Source organism: Oenanthe melanoleuca, chromosome 7 (genome assembly GCF_029582105.1).
Source record: "Oenanthe melanoleuca isolate GR-GAL-2019-014 chromosome 7, OMel1.0, whole genome shotgun sequence".
NCBI lineage: Eukaryota > Metazoa > Chordata > Aves > Passeriformes > Muscicapidae > Oenanthe > Oenanthe melanoleuca.
In genome coordinates, this window is record NC_079341.1 from 3,832,497 (window position 1) to 3,847,613 (window position 15,117).

The 15,117-nt window shown below is 42.8% G+C and overlaps 1 protein-coding gene across 4 annotated transcripts in view; it reads left to right on the forward strand.

Annotated features, from left to right (window-relative positions):
- IKZF2 (IKAROS family zinc finger 2) overlaps window positions 1–15,117 on the forward strand; it is a 111,425-nt gene that overhangs the window by 37,350 nt on the left and 58,958 nt on the right. The window contains exon 1 of one of the 4 annotated variants that reach the window (XM_056496584.1): window positions 3,208–3,471. The exons of the other annotated variants lie outside the window; for them this stretch is intronic. Coding sequence (XP_056352559.1) covers window positions 3,366–3,471 — 106 coding nt within the window. The 5' untranslated portion in view covers window positions 3,208–3,365. Of the gene's footprint in view, window positions 1–3,207; window positions 3,472–15,117 lie in introns of those variants that run through there. 4 annotated transcript variants of the gene reach the window in all.

The window sequence follows — 15,117 nt, forward strand, 5'->3', positions numbered from 1 at the left end:
CAAAATTCAGCAGCAGCGTGGAGAGGGAGGGGGCTGCCAGCCAGATTGGCTGCCTCATAAGGAGAATTAAAACAAACAAGCAAAAAATGTAATTTTTTTCCTTTCTTTTTCTTTTTTTTTTTTTTTTTTTTTTTTTTTAATCAAAAGAAACTGAAAGTTACTTTCAGCAAGAAATGCTGCACTCCGTTGTCCCAACAGGTGTTTTTGATTTAAAAATTTGACATTTTGATTTCACCTGTGTCAGCCCACCAAGATATGGCTGATACAGGAAAAATGCCAGTGATCTTGAAAGCCTTAACTCCCAAATTAACTAAATTGCAGCACCTTTCTTATTTCTGTAGGAACTCATTTTTCTGTAACCGCTGATTTATCAGGCCTGTGATAGGCACAAAGTTTGACTTTGAAATTAGCCCTCAAGGGCTAGTTTTTCAAAAGCTTTTGGGGTTGTTCTGCTCCTCTCAGAGTACATCTGCAGTGTGGTCAGAGCTGTGAATGCAGCTGGCTCTAAATGAGCTGGTATGTAACGGCAGTGCACAGATTTTGGCTGTCAATCCTCCCAGCCTAGGGCAGCCCTGGCACCCAGGAGACCAAGGGAGCAAGAGGTGCTGCTCAGAGGAACCTCCAGGCTGAACATGCTCTGCAGCCTGTGGGCACTTGCACAATCCCATGATCTTCAGGGGATGGTGTTTAATTTATTTTTTTTTTATGGGAGTTGCATGTAAACAAGACAGGGTAGAATTTTGACCTGTAAATAGGATCTATCTGGGAATAAACCTTTTCCAGAGCTATATAATGATAGTCTTCATTTCTTCAGTTAGAAACTACTGAGGGCCATAATCCTAAAAAGGCTTGCATGGAGGCTTTATTTAAGATTCCCAAGTACTGAAATTAGGCTGTAACTTCAGGGCTCTGAAGTTCAGTGTGCTCTTTTTGAGAGCCTCTGACCATGGATTGTTTCACCTGGGAATTTTTGTGCTCACTGCTCTAAGGCTAGCCATGATATCTTTTTTGTTTCCAGAGCCTATGATTTAGTGTCAAGTCCAACTTTTTACAGCCAGGAGTTAGCAAGGAGCATTACTTTATAATGATACGAAGTAGAGCTGTCAAGTTTATTAAAATGTCCTTTTTCTAACGTGGAGGAATTAGCAGCTGTGTTTTAGAATAGGAGGTCAGAATGGTGAAAACACCCACAAAGGTTAACTCTGAACAGCCTGATGTCATTGAAGCTTTCAGCAACCAAAATCCCTAGAAAATACTTCACAAGATTTAAGGACATCAGGCATTTAATGTTACATCCCTTGGGGTTTTGCACTGACGATGCCCTAAGGAATGATACTATTGATAAAGTTGGGATTGTTAAATAAATTTATAACTAATCTTTTGCTTCATAAGAGGCAAAATAGGGGGAAAGGGTGCTGAGATGTTAACTGTTGTAGTACCAGGGAATCATGAATGAAATCTGAATTACCTTGTGTCTGAAGGCTTCTGAGGACACTGGGGAAGTGTGAAAGGAGCTGCTGTTTGCAGTCAGGTCATTACACTTAGAACATCATCTTAGCTCCAGCTCTAATTTTATGCTCTTACATTGCTTGCTTTCGAATACTATCAGCCTCTACCATTCCCAGGGTGCTGGTTATAAATCACACCAAACCTTTGAATCCTTGAGTCCCTTTTCTTTATGACTTTTCCTCCTCTGGGGTATGATGTACGTGAGTGTTATCTGCTCACCTGGAGCAGTTCTGAGAGGTGCTGTGGTCTGCAGGAATGAGAGCTGGGTTGGAAGGCAGAAGGTGGTGAAATCTGCTTCTGGATCACAGGGCAGACTTTTAGTTATTTTACCTTTCAGTTTCATTTTGCTCCCCAAGGAAGCAAAGGGGTAAGGATATTTCCCTGCCTGCCTGCAGAGAGTTGATTAAATCCCACCCGAATACAGGGCAGGAATGTCCTGTAGAGGCTGTAAATAGTGGCCTGGTAGAACCACAGTGTGTTCCATGTGGCTGCTCTGTGTGGTGTGTGTGATCTGTGCTTTCTGCATTCCTGATCATGTTTACTTGTGGCTCTGGAGCAGGAGACGTAGCAAAGGTCAGCCAGTGCCGTGCATTTTCACACAGACATCTCCAGCCCCCAGGTTTCTTGTGGGGTGCCCTGGTGCTCTGAGGACACTTCTGTGGTTCAATGTGGTCAAAATCTGTGTGCCCACTGAACACCCAAAAGTCACTTACAGGAATTCTGCCTCTCTCTTTTGGCTTTTCTTCTACAGTTTTACTTTATGAGCACCTTTCCTCCAGTTAGGGGAACGGCTGGCAAACAAACACCCTCTCACCTGCCAGCAAGGACCACACCTTGGCCTTCCTGAGAGTCATAGCAGTCAATAATTTATTGCAGGGAGTACAAATCTGTTTTCCAGCTCTGCTCAGGCAGCAGCCAAAGAACTCAAACCAATTGGTGATAATGTCTGTTAGAGTAACCTCTAACCTGAGGCAGCCATTCTTAATAAAAGCCAACTGGTATTTTCTTTTTATTATTTTTTTTTAATCCCTTAAATAGTACAGAAAACCTGTTGATCCTTCACAGTTTTGCTGTAGGAAGAAGTGATTGTTTTTCCATCCCTCAGATCACACCCAGGCTCGCATGGTGTTGCCATGGTGGTGTTCCATTCCTGGCAGCAGGGAGAGGATAGGGACCCTCATCCTTTGCCTGCTTATTCTCATGTCCTTGCTACCAAAGGCTGTGCATTCCTGCTCTTCTGGTTGAGTTGTGTGACCAGGCTGGGCTTCAAAACTCAGATGAAAACCTGTAGCTGAGAAAAGCCAGAGTTCAAAAGCGAAAACTACTACTACTTTTTAATTTTCCAGTTTTTATGTTGTTGCTCTGGTTAGAATGTAGCCAGTACATCTCCGTTGAGCAGTAGCTAGCTTTTATAAAAATCACTTAGTAAGAATCTTTTAAATTTAAGAAAGTGATTTTTCTCCATTACTTTTCTTTAAAAAAAAAAAAAAAAAAAAAAAAAAGATCCTAGAAAATATAAAATATCCAAGCTGGTGTTTCTTTAGGATCTGTTCTTTTGTCTGCCTTTCTTTTTCCCTTTCGGCACACCTGTAAGTTTTGTGTCTCAGTTCATAGGTCTTTGGGAAGATTGTTTCTTTCAGGGCGGGTGGGGAGCTGTGTGAGTCAGCCTGCAGCACTTCAGCCCTAGCAATACTTGTGGAGCGAGGAGGAACTCCAGCTCCTGCTAATCCGCTCTTTTCCAGCAGTATGCTCTCATGCACACTCATAGCCTGGGATTAAACCTGGCCTTGCTCAGTGGCCTGGCTGGAAGCTGGATGGGAAGGAAGGCTTTGCATGATGGATGACCGAGTGCAGCCATGTGTCCTGGCCTTTTCAGGGCGGATCACGACATGCCTGTAACGAGTCCTGCGCTAATTACCGAGGTCACACCATCGGAGCTCAGCCTGTCCCCAGAAGAGCTGGGTATGTAAGGGGCCTGTGTTTTACTAGGCAGTGAAAAGAGATGAACAGAAACCTCTGAGCTCCCTGTCCTGTCTTCAGTGGAGAGAGCATTAGGGAAAGGTAACAGCCAGCACAAGCTGTGGCTTCTGTGCAGGCATGGACAAGAGAAGCTCTGTGGGGGTGGACGGTTCAGACCGGGACATCCTAACAATCTCTCCTCACCCTAATGTGTCTGAATCCTGCCATTCTCTGGACTCCTTAAACCATCCTACCCCCTGCATTAGCAGTGGTTTTTCTTTTGCTGCTTCACAGGGAGTTCACAGTTGGTTCTGCCTTGCTCTACGATGCTCTATGTGAATGCACATAACCTTGTTGTAAAGCTGTAGTTTATAAAAGCTTTCATAGGTTAGTCTGTCTCTCCCTGTCTTTCCCCTTTTGCTGTTTCTCTCTAGTTGTTTCTCTCACGGGAATGGGGGAAAGAAAAGGATCAGTTTTTGCCACTCTAGAGCAGAAGAGTGGATCTTGGGCATTATAAAACAGCATCAATGGAAAGATTTTGACTGCATGTGAAAGACAAGTGCATGTTATCTTTCCTTCTTCCCAGCTTGAGTTTGTATTTCTTTTCCCAAGAATCAATAAAGTAATTAAGATAAGTACAGGATTTTCTTCTCTCATAAATTAATCTGTAAAGGGGAATTTTGTATAAGCAATTCCAGTAACATAAAACACTCTTGACTAAAACTTTCTCGATGCCAGACAAGGCCTATAATATTGTAAGAACATGACTTGAACATCATGTGTAAAACATGGAAATGAAGGCACAGATAAACCATGTAATTTTAGGATTTTTGAAGGACCAAAATAAGCAGGAAAGTAGAACAGAGGCAGTGGTGGGCCATCTGAGCATCTCCCTGAAAGCTGGGGAGACACAGCTTTACTTATCTGCCAAGAATGACTTGCACTGAAGATGATTAAGGACCATCTTAGTAATAAATGATTTCAGCTGAAATGGCTGATAAAAGATTTTCCAGCTTCTATGTGGAAGGGTCTGTGAAGTTCTGCACTGTACAGTGCCATCCATGTAGAGTTCATTTTGAGGAACTTCAGCCTTGCAGAGGCAAGGAATCTAGTCCAAACTAGTAATTTTATCTTGTACTGTAGGCTTTTCCAGAAACCATCATCTCACTGAACAAGTGGGATGAAGTTATTTGCCCTCTGGAGATGCTTATTTCTTTGGATTGACTTCACAGGGGACCTACACAGTGCTAGCAGGGACTTGGATAACTAGCTGTTAGATCTGTAAAACTAGGTGGCATAAATTTGTTCTTGTAGCAGTAAATGGTGAAGTGGTGGTTAGACTCCCCATGGGGAAGGACCATGACAGATGGGAATGTGTGCCCAAAACTATTTTGGAATTTGAGTATGGTGAGGCCACCTCTCATGTTGATTGCTCTAAATGCAGTGGTTGTTTTGATATATATGCTCATAACAGTAAGAATCTTTGTAGCAGCATCCAGGGTGCTGTCTGCTAGTGGAGCTCTTGTGCTCTAGAGTGAGGAAATTGGTTAAATATACACACCACCAGATGATTATGTCTGAGATTAAAGTGGGGATAAAAATGACAGACTTCTGTCCATTTGCTGAAATAGCAGAGATATAGTGACTGCTGTACAAGCTTGATAGTACTTTTTATTCCTTCTGGTATTACTGTGGTACCTGGAATCCTTACCGAGGAGCAAAGTCCTGTGAACTATTTATGGAACTTCATAAATATGAAACACTTTCACTTTCCTCTGCTTATTTTGCTGATATGACAGACTAAACTAACCAACCCCACTGAAACATTACCACTGCTTATGCAACGCTTCACTCAGACTTATTCCTCCTCTGTCTCCCATTGCCCATCTCCATTCTGATTACTTAGTCTGTGGCCTTCATGGAGTTTTGTGTGACTTCTACAGAACAGGGAAAAGGGTCTCAGTCTGGAAAGTACCTCGACTTACATCATGGTCAGAATTATGTCAAGGGTCTTCCTTGTTCTAGGGTGGAAGAAACCTCCCTGAGCAGGTGTTCAGCTTTCATGTCCTTGAGGAAGTGACTGGAGCAGCATCACAGCCTTGGTTAGAGCAGATACTCATCTGCAGCTGAAGTGAGTCACAGTGGCTTTAGGCTTCGAGGCTTCAGCAGCTGCCCCTGGAACCATCCTTGGGCAGCACAGCTGCTTGGCAAAGGGCTGGCTTCACTCAAGGAGCTTTTGAGGGTTAAGAGCCAATTTAGCATTTGTGGGCTGTCACAGGTGACAGTACAGCCTGACAAACAGCACAGTGAATAAAAGGATGTGGTCCTTGTACTGCAGTTCTCTGCCCTAAATGAGGTGCAGAGTCCAATTTTGAAGTTACTAGGTCTGAAGCTTCTCTTGATTGCTCACCTGTCAATACAGAGAAATGGAAGGTAGCAGGATGTAGGGGATGTGTAAGACCTGCTACTGCCAAGTCTGGCCTTGTGACTGCTGGTCCTGAGTGTGAATGGTAGAGAATTTGCTTTATTTAACTCATAATAGTGTCTTGCTTTCTGCTGCCCATAGCTATTGGATTCTTTTTTTTTTACATGGAATTTCATCTGAAAACATGAAAAGTTTGAACAAACACTGAAATATGAGGCCAGTCTATTATCTTTAGTGCATTCCCCACTATCTCTGTTGTATCTCCAGATATGTAATATTGCAGGCTGACTAGACCTTTCCTTCCCCCGTGCCCCCAAATCCATCAGACCATGTCCAGACTGCTACAATTCTGAAATTTTCTGTCACTGTTTGGTTTGTTGGTTTTGGTTGTTTGTTTTGTTTGTTTTTTTTTAGCTGTGAACGAATCCATATTTTCAGTAACAAATGCCCTGACACCCAGCCAGCACAAGTATAGAGCCCTGGCTACTAGTTATTTATCATTTCTTGCAAACTATTTTTTTGCAAAGTTCTCTCACTAGATCCACAGTTAAGAGAGCAACTGGGTGTTAATCCAGTAAGCAGAAAGGGTGCAGAGAAGCTGCTGCAGCCTTTGACCAGCAAGGAGCAGTGCTGATAGCATCTGTTGTGCGAGGATAAGGACTGGAAATGACAAAGCCAGTTTTGGAACAACGGTATCCGTGTTTCTCTACCCTTGAGGAGAGGGGGACAAGTGCCTACATGTGTTGGATTTTGTTAGCTGGATCCAGTTGCTGTGTTGAGTTAATGAAGGTCATGCTATTCTGTGGAATGTTGGGAAAGCAGGAGAAGCCGAAACCGAGCTGGCCCATCCCCAGGCAAACTGGTTTTAACCAGGAAAAAGTCAGAGAATGCGAAGAAACTTCTTGTACATCACCTCAGGCGGTTATGTATTCTGTTTCCTAGTTACATTTTTTTTTCCTGGTATCAATTCCAAAACAAACAAATGGAGAGAGAGAGAGAAGGGAGAAAGAGAAAAGCATTCCTTAAAATAACCCTTTAACATCTTGGGCCAAATTCTCTTCTCCTCAGGCCTGAAGATGCAGCCTGTCTGTGCTGACACTGGTAGAGAGAACCCCATATCTGTGCTGCAATGGTTGTGCAATGAAACATTGATCCCTTTTTCTTCATTTAGAAATAGTGTCATAGGACTGTGGCCCACCTTAAGCACTACAGTAAATAACAGCATAGATGAGTGGGTAGTGCAGGTACAGACTTTCTGTCTCACCTTTTCCTTACATTGGGTAAAACAGCGCTGGGCAGGAAGGGGCCTTGGCTCTGTTAAGGATTTGTAGGCATAAGCTTTGATTCTGTTCTAGTAGTAGCTTGGGTATTTAGAAGCAGTTGTTCTGCACTAGTGTTTCCTGTTGGGCTTACTGAGAGAAATGACATGACCAAAGGCCATTCCCAGGGTGCTACAGTTTACTGCCCTGCCTTGGGAATGCTGAAACCTTGGGCTCCAGGGCTGACTGCACATTTTCACTTCACTGGGGCATTTGCATTGCATGATTGTCATACTGCAATGCTTGAATAAACCTTCTTTTTTTGTCTGTGGGTGAGCACATCCACTTCCACTCCTACTCTGTGTTATTCTAGTCTTTCAGCTAACTTTTGCCTCCAAAAAGTTAGGGAGTTGATCATGCCCCACTTTGGAACTGACCATTTGATCTGCTTGAGAGCAAAAGTAGAAGACATTTCTCAACTTCCCTGCACCGCTGCCCTCTGTGTCATCCTGTTTCGAGCTCCTCTATACAGCTCTTAAAGTGCTATATAAGGTTCTGAAAAGTATCACGTTGCTTGGCTGGGTGCTGGAGGCAGGAGGGCACACAGTCTCTTTTGCGTGTTCCAGCAGCCAGTGGAAACAAGGGTAAGCCAGCCCGTGTACGTCTTAGCTTTGGCAGGGATGATCAGAGCCATAGCTCAGCAAGAAATCAGCATTCCCTCTGCAAGTGAAAGGTCAGGAATGCAGAAAGCTCACTGCCTTTTTAAGAAGGTTGAAAGTTTTGAAAGTTTGCCCTCTGTTTTTTTCTGAAAAGAGAACAAATTGGAGGATAACAGTCCTGTTTTCTGGTGTATGTTTGGCTGAGAATGTGTCATCTAATCTGTTTAAGAAATGGTCACGTAATATTTTAAAAAATTGGCAACCTCTGGGTCAAATCCATTCCATTCAGCCCTGCTGTTTGCTTGATGATTGACCAGTGGCCAATGATGTTTGGTATCCAGCTGACATCCAAGTCCTTTCCTGAATTCTCCTGCCAACAGTTAAAGGTACAGCAGAAACAAAAGCTATCAGCAGATATTTCCTCATTAAAACCTGTGCTGCTGGGCTCATGGCTGACTGATGAGTTCAGGCTGCTGCGATGTTTTTCAATCAACGACATCCAAACCCAAGCTAAGGAAAGAGCAGAGCTTCACCAGCAGCAGCACATGTGTCTGCATTTATAAATGTGTGTGTGTATCTCTTCTACCCAAAAGCACTGGCACAAATGCCCTGTTATCAGTCTTGCTGTGAGAGTGGGTGGGAAACTATTCAGAGCAGCTTTTTCCCACTGGAAGCCTTTGGTGTCTAGAAATCAAAGCTCTCTGCAGATGTGTGTGTGTGTCTTAATGAGATCTAAATTGAGAATTCTAAAATCCAGATGGAATTTGTGATGAAAACAGATGCGTGATCAACACCCTTGCCAGCTTAGAAGAAGGCAGAGGCTGCAGCAGCGCCACGGAGAGCTCGGGCTCCAGCAGCCTGAGTGAGTGCTCAAAGTGTCTGGCAGATGCCAAAGGGAGCTGGAGCTTCTTCCTTCCACCTCAGTCAAGCTTTGCTTCATCTTCCTGACTTTCACAATATCAGCATTGATATTTGCTGTTCATGCAACCCCTCTTTAAAGCTGGTGCTCGTCGTGTTGTTTATAGAGGATAAAATGGATTTAATATTAGATATTAGGTAAGATTTTGTTCCCTGTCTCTTCAAAGAGATGCTACTCTAGTGGATGTTGTTTCTTTTTTCCAAATTACTATTAATTACCTATTTTGCCTTAAATCGACATCCAGATTCTGCGTGCTTTAATCAATGTATTCTGTTTGCAATATAAGAAAAAATTGCTGTAGTGACACAAAACAATTTCCATTCTGAATATGGTATCCAGCCATGCTTTTAACATTGGAAATAATGAGTCATGGAATCAACAGCACGTGATGTGGTCTTTGTGAAAGACATCTCAACTGGCATGGGGTCATATTATAAGGCATCAGCCTTAGAAATTTCTTCCCACTCACTCGAACAATTTTTCTTTTGTGCAAACATATGCAAAGTCCTGCCTGCCTTTCTCTTCCTTGCAGCCTGTGTTAAACTTCAGTTGTCACTTGGATTTATGTTCCAAGCTTTTCTTCATCAAATTCATTGAACCCAACAGTAGATAATTTAAAGGCTGCACAGAGATATTTTTTCTGAAGGGCTTATAAAAGAGGCAGACTGCTACTTCTAGCTTGAGCCAAAATATATGGAGTGAAGATTGTGCAAGTTTCTTAAGTTTCTTTGCAAGGAGATGTATCTTGTCCGTGACAGAAAAGGCACTGGCTTTACAAATACTGGGAGTCCTGTAAATGCTCTATGTCACCCTGAATTAGGATTTGTTTCTGCTTCCATTGACTTAAGCACATGAACATTAATCTCCAACGTTAATCAATTTATTGTCTCTGTACCCCCATAAGATAAAGAATTACAATTTCTATTTTGTAGATGAACTGAGTTGCAAAGAGATTTAGATTCCTGTTTAAACATGTGTTTAGGCACCTAAGGATGCAGCTAGATGCCAAGTAAGATTTATGAAAGTGTCTTAACTGATCTTGAGTGGAAGTTTAGAGCCCAGAGAAGTGAAGGGATTTGTAAATTCAGCAAGGCACTGGAGTATCTATAGGAGCCTTGTGCTGACATCCCTGGTCTCACCTGTGTCTTGAAGCAGAGCTAGAGCTGTGTTGAAGAAAGGGATAGGAGGCTTAGCTGTATTACTCTCCAAAATATTATGTCATTGTCATGGTTTAGGTAAGGACATACAGAGGTTTCAAATGTTTGCCCTTTTTTTTTTAATTAAAAAAAAAAAAATTAGCAATGCCCATTTCAGAAATTCTGAAATTTAAATGGGTTCAATGCTTCCTTAGCTCCTGATGCAAAAGACTGACTTGAGACTTGTTCACATCCTTACAGCCTGCTGGGAATGAGCTTGTTGTGGAAACCACTAGGTGGAAATGACAAATAATAAATTTGTTGAAAAAGGCAGTTGTAAGCAGGAACCAGAATGAAATTTGAGTCAAGTTAGATGAAAATGTTGGGGGAGAAAATGCTTCAGCAACACTAAAATGGCTTTTGATATCTGGAAGTAGAAAACATTTCCATGTTTGTTTCAAAATCATGTATTTCAGCTCAAAAGGGCCAGCACTTGAAAGGAGGAGGTGACACAACTTCAGAATGGTTTTATTTTGTTTTTGCCCAAACAAATGTCTTGACTCAACCGAAACGATTTTCATAGCAAATGGAACATTTCTGTTTGTTTGACCCATATGATTATTTCTTTCTGTGTGGTAGTCACTGCAAAAACTCTTTTCCTTATGTCTCCTACCAGAACTGGAAGTTGGAGACTGGAATATTCCACCTCCGTGTGTGCGGGGTGCAGCTGCCTGAAATAAATCTCCAAGTTTTAAACATCTCAGCCTCTGCCTCATGGTAGATGCTTTATTCTTACCCTAGAGTGAGAATCCCCTGTTGATGGTATCTCTAAGGAAGCTGCTGATCCCAAAGCCCCAGGCCAGAAACCTGGCAACAGAGTAGTAACAAGGCATTGTTATATGAGCAAGCCACTTTCTGCAAAGAGTCTTCAGCATATATGCATGAATAAAGGTTGTTGTAAATGCTTCAGAACTTTAAAAGAAGTCAGTGAACTCACTGTGCCACGTGCAAGCAGATAAATGAAGCATGGCATGGGATAAATAAAATTGTGTCCCTCCTGGGAGTACTCACCTTGCCTTCCTGAGCCCCTCAGATCAGATTTGGCATAGGGGTAGTTGAATCTAACACAGCTGTGACTGTAGCCTTCACAACTGGAGTTGTGCAGGTACATGCACTTGAGGAGAATGTGACAAGGGAAAACTGAATGTAAAGTCTGCTAGACAGCCAATAAATTTGCTTTTTATCTTTATCTTTATCTTTTCCTTGCTTGGCAATTATTTCAGCAGGTGCCGAACTACTTTCTGCCTGCTGTAAATGAGGGGACTCAAATGACCTACTGTAAATTCTTGCTATTTCCTGTATTTATGAGAAGACATAATCATCTGAAGAACTTGTATATTTAGAGTGGATTAAGATGATTTTTAAATAATGCCTTTTTTTTTTAAAGCCCAAGATTGGTAATAACCAGTGTTAGGTTGCTTAGTACTATATGACAGAGAAGTGTTCATATTGTCACTAAATAGGTAACAATCTATTTTAAAAATAGTAGGGTGGAGTTGCTGCTCAGGTTGTTCCACATTATTTGTAATTCAGTAGCCAGTTAATGACAGCATATCACTCTTAGGTTATAGCCCTCCTAGGTTATGGTTTTAGAACCGTAAAGCAAGAGTTGCAGGGTTTCAGGGATTGATTACAGAGAGCTTTATTGTTATTCCTTACACTTAAATCTGCTAGGTAGGTTGAAACAGCCAAGCAGGAGATCTGGAATAGCAGTGATGTGCAGTTAAACACTGAAAAATCCCTACCTCTTCTACAGAGTAGAGCTATTAAAGTATCACTTATTGTACATTACTATTCTGCATTTGTTACCTGCAGAGCTACTACAGGCAGTGGTGTGGGCAGGCTGTACCACTTGTGACTTCATGCTACAGAATTCTCGCTTGCCTGCACAGTTGACCCGATCCTGTATGTCATCAGGGAGGAGATGTTTAACTTGTGACACTGCTAATCCTTTCCTGAAGGCTTTTCGTTCTTCCTGCACGTTGTCCTTCAGTTGCTTTTGTGAGCTGGAACATGCTTGCTCAGCCCGGTGATAAATTCGTGTAATTACCTATGGATGTACCCAGGTCCTGTTGACTTTAACATTAAAGATCACTGATTGCTTAAGTATTGCACTGAATCAGGACCCCCAGGCACTTTCACATGCACAGGCCAACTTGGGAATGGTGCACCTTATTGTAGTGCTCCACTGCTGGGAATGGAGAGCTGGGAGCACAGCAGCCAGTGGGGTGCTCGTCTGCCCCAGGAAAACCCACAGTCCACACAAGTGGGATACATGGAGACAAACTGTGATGTTAGACCAAGCTCAGAGTGTGGATTTGGTTAATCTAGTTCTGGAAAGTTGAGCTGCATGCAGGTGGGAGTTACACAAAGGCACATGCATCCTGGTACTGCTATGTGTGTAGTGTGTAGCTCTGCAGGAGCTCCAGGGAACACAGTCCTTCCTGGCTCAGCCAGGTTCTCATGCAAGGGTAGGGTGCTCCTCACAAATGTGCTTGTCTCCACATTTTTATTTTGCTGATATAAATGCAGCTAATGAATGCATTGTGGTAGTGTCCCTGTGTTTTACAGGGAACATTTCAGTACTGTCAAGCACAAAGACTCTGGGTTGAGTTTGGAATATGGAGGCATCAAGCCTTCAGAGAATATGATTGTCCTCATCTGGAATGACTGACATTCCTGGGAATCACATCTTAGTTACAAAAAACCTTGGATCTCCAGTTCATGTATTGTTCCAACCCAGCAGACACATGATATATTCCCTGTAGGGGCTCATTTGTGCTCATTTCTGGTACAGTTTGCACTCACAGGAGTGCTTGCCCATTAACAAGAGGGGAGATGGTGCTGTGAGAGCAGTTCCAGCCTGAGTTTCTGCTGAAGCTCTGTGGCATTGTTTTCCTGGGCTGGTGATGGAGAGTGGACCTTTGCTTTCTCCATCCCTTCAGAAGCCATCCGTGCTGCTTCCTCAGTGCTTTGATATTCTGCCAGCTGAGGGAGGGAAGAGCCATTTATAAATATTTCTGGTAATACAGTAAGTACTCTCACATGTTTTGCTCACTCATTTTCCGTATCCAGAAATCTATCCGACCAGAATCAGTTCACTCTCTTTTATTAGCAGAAATAGATCCACGACAATTAAAATTGATTTAAAAAAAAAAAGAAAGGAAAAAAGAGAAGCAGCCAGCAGCAAGCACATCATATTGACTGTGTGTATATTCACACTGGCTTCCAATCCATGGATAATTACCCCTCAGAGATCGTGTGCTATGTACAGTATGATGATGGAATTATGCACTTTAAAGAGCTTTAGTGAGCCTCTTAGGATGCCAATTTCTTTCCCCTTTTCTTCTTTTTTTTCCTTTCTTTTCATTGCAGCGGGTAATGATTTTTAAATGCACATGACCTGTCCTCAAAACCAAAGTGAGTCGTGTCAGTGATGTTTTGTCTCTGGTCTGATTTTCCTTGAACTGATGCAGGAGCAGCATGCCCATGAGATGAGGTTGCATGGTCAGGGGATCTCTTGGGATTGCTGATCCTCATTAGTGAGGGGAAAGGCGAGTGGAACTTAAAAGTTTCTCATTCTGTTTGGCAGCAGGTACCCAAATTGCACTTCCTGCAAGGAAGGAAGGCTTGAAAGAGGCTGTGGGTACAAATCCATAGGAAAGCAGGCTTTGTTCTTTTGGCTGATTGTGGATCACCTGACCTGAACACTAGGAACCAAGGATAGTGGTTTCTCTGACCCCTTTGTCAGAGCCAGTTCAACTGTTTTGATTTGCAGTTTCACACACACAAAATTAAAATATTGTCTATACATTTCAGCCTAACTTGTTTTTGGCAAAGTGATAAGCAAGTAAAAAACAGGGCCTCATCGTAGGAAGTGTCAAGCCATCTTAATTTTAGGCAGAAATACCAGCTCCTCCTAGAGGAAAAGAGCCAGTCCGTAAATAGCTCCCAACAGATCCTTTACCCAAGCAGACAAAAGGGTGTGACGTGCAGGAGTTGCTGCTAATGCCAGATTCCATCTTTCCACTGGTAATGTGTCACCTGGGTTTGAGTTTGTCTAAGGTGTGACTTGGTGCTCAGGCAGGAGTGTTCATTGATACTCAGTGAGCAGCTCCCCAAATCTCTTGGGAGAACATCTCCAAAGGCACTGCCAAAGGAGTCGAAAGGGGAGGCACCGACTGAAACACAGCCATGGGGATTGAGGTTGCTGGACTCCTTGTTCTGGGGCTGTGGCTGCATTTACAGTTTTTTATCTTCTGTTGACATCTCTGATAAATGTTTGGTAACAGCCAGTGGTGCTGCATCTTGTTCCACCAGCCTGGACCAGTGGGCGCTGGTGTTAAAGGGAGGGCTCCCACACACAACTTGTTGCCCAAAAAGAGTCTTTTTAACTGTGGGGTGGCCGGACTCATGGTTCCCATGGAGCAGCTGGGTTTGTGGGACATTTGGGAAAGGCCTGAGGAAGTATCAGATGCTTCAGTGTATGCAGCTCTTGTGTCTCTGACTCCCTAATTAATCTGGATAATGGTGAGTGGTGCTCAAAGCCACTGACAGCCCCTTTCCATATAGTCAGTGATGGCCTGAGCTCCTCAGCAGCCTGAGCTATTCCAGCTCAGCCTTCAGTCCTGCAGCCCCTGCTCTGCCTGGGCACAGCAGCCCATGGGGGATCTGATCAGGGCTCTGGGGAAATTTGATGGGGGCTTTTTGTGCTTCAGTGGGCAATAGGAGAAAATGTGCCTGTTTGTGTCCCTGTTGTTATTGTTTTCATCTAGCTTGGGGAGTCATTCCTTACTCATTAAAGATATAAATTGTAGGTGCTTAATTATGTTTTACTTGCCAGCTCTCTCCAGTCTCTTTCTTCCATGATCCCACCACCCTCTTCCCTTCTCATTCCCTTAAATATGTGTAGATGATGAATAGCAAATCTTCTCATAGAATTCTTTAGGAATATTTAGTGTAGGGTTTTGCTTTTGTTTGCTTTTCTGATGACTTGGAGATGGCATGGTGAGAAAAGAAACATGTGAGCTAAACCTGTTGGTTTGAACATTGTGTCAGAAAATATCCATAAATTGCAAGTTACTACACAGATGTATAGATTTAATGAGACTGTGTAATGCCATTTATTTATGCTAAAGAATCTGACACATACGGTACTGAAAAAAGTTAATACTCTAAGAGTTATTTTATA